Consider the following 7,461-nt stretch of genomic DNA (forward strand, 5'->3'; position numbering starts at 1 on the left):
AGCTCTCTGCACCGCCACCAGCGCTCTTCCTCTGCACGACAACGACACTATTCATCAAGTCCTCAGCTTTCCTTGGATGAAGGACGAAATTAAGAAAAGCAGCAAGCGGTACATGCAGAGGCTACATGACCACCCCAACAATTTGGCGGTGAACCTGCTGGACAACAGCGAACAGACAGATGATATATTTTTTCGCCTAATAAAAAGTTTATTTAAATGAGATGTAACAGTGTATTTGAGGGAAACTGGGAATCGTTAAACCAAATCACAGATATGTATATTAAAAAGTTCACTAGAAAATTTTGTTTCAGGTTCTTGCCAAATGGTCGAAGAGCACATCAAATAAAACTGTTACAAAGTAGCTCCCAATAGCAACGGCTAATATTTCGGATGAAAATGTTACTGTCATGTGCTGATAGTTGTAATAGTTTTCGACTGTGGCTCTACGGAAATAAATGGCCACAATACAAGTGGTGACAACCATTTTGCAAATCCAAATGCAACTGCGCTCGTAAATATTGAGGGAGTCGTCGGTAAAGCGAAAGGGACCGAAGACAGGTTGCATGAAAAACCAGTTGGTGTAATAGAACTTCGTGTACTTGCGGAAACGAGCTTTAAATAATGGCAGGCGCCTAGTTGGTAAAATAACTCGATGTACCGGATAGCGCAATCTCGAATTGATCTCATCCGAAAAGCAAGACACTCGCACCTTTTCACCCTTGCGAATCCAGCGATGTATCTCGAAAGTGTAGCTTAAGTCATGCTTAAGATCGTCCACCTGAATGGAGCGACAGAACCATCTGGGATACTGGCCATTACCATCGTGGCTTATTGTCAACATGCAAGGCAATTGCAATTTTTTGTTACTTAGACGCACCATGCAGGACGTATTTGAGAGAAGATGGGGGTCCAATGGATTTTGGTATATTATTACCTTGTACCGTCCCAGATCTGACCTAAATACCAGTTTGACATTGGCAGATGTTTGGGCCAACAGCATGCCGCCTGTACGCAAATGCAGAATTGTGGTCTCCAATTTATGTGGTTCCTCCTTCTCACGGCTTGGTATGACTCGAATCAAATTCATTTTCTGGGGATGCCTGCGAAATCTACCCCAGAAGAGTATACCGAATGCCGCAAGAAATATGAGACAATAGAATAATATGCTTGCAACATTTATTGGCATTTCCTCCATTATGCGACGACCCTTTTGCAATGGAAATGGCATAACTGGATATTCTTTGGCCGCAAATGTTGACAAATGGTCGATTTCACAGATTGAAACTTCGGGATGAATGTCTGTATTTTTTGGGTAGCACGAATCTGAAACCCATAGTGGGTTTTTAACCTTGTTATCCCACACGATGCACTCCTGTATGTTCATTCGAAAGGTAAAATGTGCAGGTGTCTTATCAAACGGGTCTGCACGATAAACCGCCATGTAGACTATGCCCTCAGCCGTACAAAAGCTTCGCATTATCAGTGTCCTATTGTGTTGACCGCGTGTTATAAGACAGCCTTTAGTTCGAAGCAACCCGAGTGATGGTTTCTCATTTAGTGTGAGCAGCACGCGCAGGTTCGCCGTTGTCTTCAGAAACTTCACCAAAAGCAAGGCTGTAACCGGTAACTTAGTCCGATAGACTATTATGTTACCAATTAAATAATCGGTCCTATCATAATCATCCACGTCATATATAACTCGCTTTAGCTCTAAAGTAAATGGCAGCTTTGTGTGATAAGGTGAAATCGGAGCCGCATGTAGACTGAAGAAACTAGCCGTGAATATAGCAGTAGTTGGATGCCACACCTCTGGCGCCCACCAATTTACATTACTGCTATGACATACGCTCTGAATTAGCAAGTGGTTGGATTTATAAATACGGCGTAAGGCAATAACGGATTCAAGCGGTACAATGATCTTGCAGTTAGTGCTATTCGAAACGAACTCAATGGGGCCATAGTGCTCAAAAACTTCAACCTTATAGCCAACATGTGGCGCAAATGCAAGAAAGGCTTCCTCGCCAGGATTATGAAAGCGCGGAGCCTCTAAACCGATTTGTTTCAGAATAAAAAACGTCAAGCTGACCATTAATTGGAAGCTGCTCACACGAACGGCCACGGTTGGGTCCAATGATAACCAATCTTTGTTGTCCTCGGAAAAAGGGTCATCAAAGTCTTTTACCATTAAGTCTTTGTGCGAGTGCTCTGTCTCGTCACTTAGCATGCTCATTATTGTGGTTATTGTTTGACATATTCCGAAATAGACAGGTGTTAGCAAGTCCAAGACTTCTCTGTCTTTTTGAAGAAAGTCAAAAGTCCTTGCTAGCTTTACAAATGCTAAGGTCAGTGCCTGCGCCTTATCGTGTGTCACAGGTTTCAATTGGTGTAAAAAGTTTGTGGCTGAGTTCAGCAGCCAAACCATTTCCATGAGGGTCTTACTCCTGTCTTTGCCAAACTCCCTGTAGTAGCGCTTCACAATAGCTGCAGTGGCTTTGTGTAACGACAGCCTGTAAAACAAGCAGAATGCTTGATCTCTGGGCCCATCACGGAGCATCCGTTTAAAGTCATATTTTTTGAAAAATGCATCGATTTCTTCTAAACTGTTTGGCAACTCCATGGAATCGACAGTATACGAAAGAGACAGAGTTGTGCACGCGAACTGACTGTCGCAAATACTCACATTAAGGGAACCGCCTTCGATAAGAAAAAGCCTGGCTTCGCCAAACCCTATCACATGAATGTGGGCGCCATTTACAGTATACACATAAAGTATAGGGCCCGGATTTGAGTCCACAAAGTCCTTACATACCACATGAAAGTTCGTTTGACACTCCTGCCCATGCTTTGGCTCGATACTGCAGGTGCCATTGGTGGGCGCTTTATTCTGCTTCAGCACCAAAACATGTACACCATTTCTTTGACGTGCAGTCTTTACCTCGAGCCTGATGAAAAGATCGCCGATAGTATCATCATTTGGTACCTTGTAAACAAAACGTCGCTTATTCTGCTGCATATCCTTAGAGTTCATCGTCCATTTGTATTCAATTGGACTTTCGCAATCTTCACATAATGCCAACAAATGCAGAAGTTCGCCCGGGCTATAGGTCCACAGCTTACAGTTCCTTACACAAATAACATTAATATGAACGGGCCTGAAGTCGTTAACAACATGAATCACTTGGCTGATGTTGGCCATACGTCGCGCTACATTCAAGCTATATATCCTCAATGTGTACGTGTAGTTGAAGCCCGCTTTGAGGTTATAACCAGGAATAGTTATAACGGCTCCTACAGCGAATGAATGCGATTAGGTACAATGATTGCCTATATTTACAAGCAGCGTTGGTACACTCACCATCGCCCATATAAGTGCGGCACTGGGGATTGAACTCATCTTCTGATTTACACTCCCAACTGTATCTCAATCGCTGAGGAACGCCAATAGGTTTGCCTGGCTCGCGACTTTGGGAACCATCTAACACGAACCGCTGATGCTCGTGCACCTCCCTGTATAAGCCACCTATTATATCGGCCACCAAATCCAAGGCCGTCACATTGAGATAACACTGCAAATAATTCAAAACTTATGCATACATAGTTGTCATTTCATCAAAAGCCAGACCAATGCACTAAGGTCCAAATCGCCGCTGTTTTTGGCATAAACATCCAAATTTGATGGCAGTAAAACTCATAAAGGTGGTTATTTTCCCAAAGTATACATACTAACTAAATGAAATTCTCAAAGAGAGAACGCTACAGTCGAGCAAGCCCGACAGTGAAATACCCTGTACCCAAGTAAACTTCCCACACTGAGGTATATGCGCCGCTAGCAGAATCAAAAGGAAGAAGAAGAGCGAACTTGATGCTGCAGCTTGTGGGCGTAGTACCGAAGTGAAATTGTTTTGTTAATAACTTTTCTTAGAATTAACCGATTTAGATGAAATTTGGAAGAGAAAGTAGATTATTATATATAAATTATGTGTGCAAAGTTTGGTTAAGGTAGCTTTTGAAATGTGAACAATATTGAGGACATTTTGTACCGGGGGAAGATGGGGGAAATTCCAAAAAATAAAATAAACTCGTTCTTTCTCGGACCTAGGGGAATCTGTACACCATCTTTGGTTATTCCAGCTTTTATATTTATACTCTGTACATGAAATGTACAAGAGTATATTAGGTTTGCGCGAGCTGAAAAATGTAACAGGCAGAAGGAGGCGTGGTAGACCCCACAAAGTATATATATTCTTGATCAGCATGACAAGACGAGTCGATTTAGCCCTGTCTGTCTGTCTGTCCGTCCGTCCGTATGATCACCTAGATCTCAGAGACTATAAGAGCTAGAGACACCAAATTTTGCACAAAGATGCCTTATGTGTGTACGCTATACGAGTTTGTTTTATTTTTTTTGACTTCCCCCCTATGGGGGTTTTCCCGATTTTCCATTCGTATAATCGCCTATATCTCGGAGACTATAAGACCTAGGAACACCAAATTTTAGTCCCAGATGCCTTGTGTAAATACGCAGAAAATGTATATTTTGAAATTTCCCTCCCTCCCCCCTCTCTCCCGCAAATCATAACTCCCTTAATTCTTAGAATTTCGAACTAAAATTTTGGAAATACCCCCAGTTGGGTATTATGTGTCCGTGTGTCGCGTTTCACTATGATAGACCGATTTAACAAGAAGTTATAGCCATAAATATATTTGCTGCTGCAGCGCTGCCCACGGCTGTTGTTGATGTTGCTGTTTAGTTGACTGCGAAAATGCTTACACAGACATAAATAGACGCACATAAACATACATACACTCACATAGACGCAATTGCTTTGTATATGTGCAATTATATACCCTTTACGTGAGTTCGAATGCCGAGAAAGGTAAAATCGATCAAATATTTTTAAATTTTCTTATTTTTTTTTTCTATAATTATTGTAAACATATGTACAGAGTATTTCAAAGTCGGGACACCCGACTTTAGCTTTTTTACTTGTTTTGAGATCCTCGCGTTCATCCAGACGGAAGGACGGACGAACGGACAAGTCTAGATCGATTCGTCTCGTCATGCTGATTAAGAATAGGTATCCTTTATGGGGTCGGATATGCTTCCTTCTTCATGTTACATACTGTGCACAAACCTAATATACCCTATTTAGCCTGCAGAGTATAAAAAATACATACTAGTCTTTGTGGATGTTGGACCATGGATGACCAAACGTGGTATAAATTTATTATGATTTCCAGTGAAGGGTACAAATCATAAGATAACTTCTTAGCTCTTTTCTTATTCGGTTCAAATTTCAATTCTAATTCTTTTTATATTGCTATGGGCTCTACTTGAATGGACTTATATTTTAAATATTGTTTATTTCGCCGCTTCATTGGCCGTCCAGTGTTCTTCAATAATACCTTTACACGATGTTTTCTTTCGTGCCATGCCTATCAGTTGAATTCCCAATTAAGTGCTGTATGGATATGTGCTTGTATGGGAACAGTAGACCTATCAACGTGGTTGACTTGACTTAAGGACACATGAGCATTGTAATTGCTAAAAATTACAAGAATTTTGGGATTTATGGAACAATCAGTAATACTTAAAGAAGGGATTGGCGTATATTAAGAAACCGGGTCTACTTACGACTTAGGGGAATATGAATACCAAGTTTGGTTATTGTGCCTCTTTTACTCTCCGAGATCTTTGCACTTATATATGGATAAACGGACGGCCAGACGGACATAGCAATAATGTTTTTACTTTTACTTACACGCAACGTGGCCACATGATTGCGAGTTTCCCACGCCGTTACCCGCACTACCAACAGAAAAGTTGAATACTCTCTGGAGGCAGCATCAAACCAAAGACGAAATCTGGGAATTTTTAATAACGAGGATTCCGATATGTCGGTCTCATAGTAGAGAGCTGTGGGAATTTTGGACATAATTCTTGTCAAGGAAATTTCTAAAGGCCATTCTTGCTCACTTTTTTCGGTGTGATCGGACACTGACCATTTAAAGCGCACCGGAACGATGGGATGGATGCAGCGAGCTTTTACCGTTGCAAATAGATTGGTGAAGCGATTAACGTCGACCACACGGGGCTTGGTTGGGTCCAAGCCATACCTTAGTGAAATGGTTGGTATGCATGCTACGTTCCGAGGTAATACGACATGCACAGCCAGCGTCATATTCTGAACATATGGTTGAGCTGTGCGCGTCATCAGATCGAAGGTCTCAATGCGTATGTTTAAATCGTTTTTGCCTAGGGTGAAATGTTTTGCACTGAACTCAAAGTAAAAGGCACTTTTGTAAGACATATGGCTTATGTTGTGTCTAATGCCCAGGTCGCGCAGAGTTGCTGCTAAGTCTGTGGTATGCTTCAGATCAGATCCCTCTTTAAAGTCCTTGGCAGACACTTGAGCTATCAAATACGTTGGCGTCCATATAGTAAACTCGACTGGTACATCACCCAAATTCTCAAAGCTCAGTACTATTTTCTCCTTGACACCGTAAGTGGCACGCACATTATAGCTGCACATTGCTTTGGTGGTGGCCAATGGTTCCAGAATTCGGCAGTCGAATCCACTACGCATTCCCTGGCATTGGCACACAGTCTGGCCAATATACGAGACGCAGTCGAGCTTGTTTGCGCACACATTGCGATCTGTGTGGCAGTAATCTTTCATTTTTTCACAGAATTTCCCCTCAAAGGACTCTTCATAGCAACTGCAATTAGGCTTGTTGTCAATTAACTCGCAGTCGCCCGCATAATTGCATAGCTCGGAGGAACAAGGCTCGCCGCCAAAAGCTGGCAGCCACAATAGAGCAGCTGAAGTATAAATAAATAGTGTGGCCAACATGTCGTTGTTCATGTATATTTGTTGGGTTATGTAAGTTTAGTTTTGGATTTATTTTTTGAATGAAGTGCAAAGTGTGCTTGATTTGATAAACTCTCATTATTCCTGATCGAAAGTGTTTCGATGGAAAAAGTGTATATACCAAGGGCGTACACTGATAAAAAAAAGCCCGGAAATATCAATATTTACACGTAGATTTAACTATTTTTACCATCGATTTTGCACCATCGTGTGTTTTAGTAGATATAAAGTGTGAACACTTTAAATTTCCTGTTGAATATTAAAATATTAAATTTAAAGTGTGACGATATTAAAAGATGATGTGGTCGTGGGTTTGATTCACGCCAAAGGTTTATTTTTTATAGTTATAAAATATTTCTCCAATTTTGTATACCCTGTACCCGTAGGGTAAAAAGGGTATATTAGGTTTGTGCAAAGTATGTAACATACAGAAGGAAGCATCTCCGACCCCATAAAGTATATATATTCTTGATCAGCATGACGAGAGAAATCGATCTAGACATGTCCGTCCGTCTGGATGAACGCAAGGATCTCAGAAACTGTAAAAGCTAGAATAACCAAAGTTGGCATCCAGATTCTCCTAGGTCCG

The 7,461-nt window shown here is 41.4% G+C and overlaps 1 protein-coding gene across 1 annotated transcript; it reads right to left on the reverse strand.

Annotated features, from left to right (window-relative positions):
• Positions 1-217: 217 nt before the first annotated feature.
• On the reverse strand, positions 218-6,900 carry LOC115632622. Its single transcript, XM_030529854.1, has 4 exons — positions 5,978-6,900; positions 5,763-5,917; positions 3,356-3,566; positions 218-3,288 (listed from the first exon to the last, which is right to left on the reverse strand). Exons 1-4 carry the CDS (start codon positions 6,864-6,866, stop codon positions 308-310), a joined length of 4,236 nt encoding a protein of 1,411 aa, XP_030385714.1. The 5' UTR covers positions 6,867-6,900; the 3' UTR covers positions 218-307.
• Positions 6,901-7,461: the final 561 nt, after the last annotated feature.

Source organism: Scaptodrosophila lebanonensis, unplaced genomic scaffold (genome assembly GCF_003285725.1).
Source record: "Scaptodrosophila lebanonensis strain 11010-0011.00,11010-0021.00 unplaced genomic scaffold, SlebRS2 tig00000001-arrow-pilon, whole genome shotgun sequence".
In the NCBI taxonomy this organism is placed as follows: domain Eukaryota; kingdom Metazoa; phylum Arthropoda; class Insecta; order Diptera; family Drosophilidae; genus Scaptodrosophila; species Scaptodrosophila lebanonensis.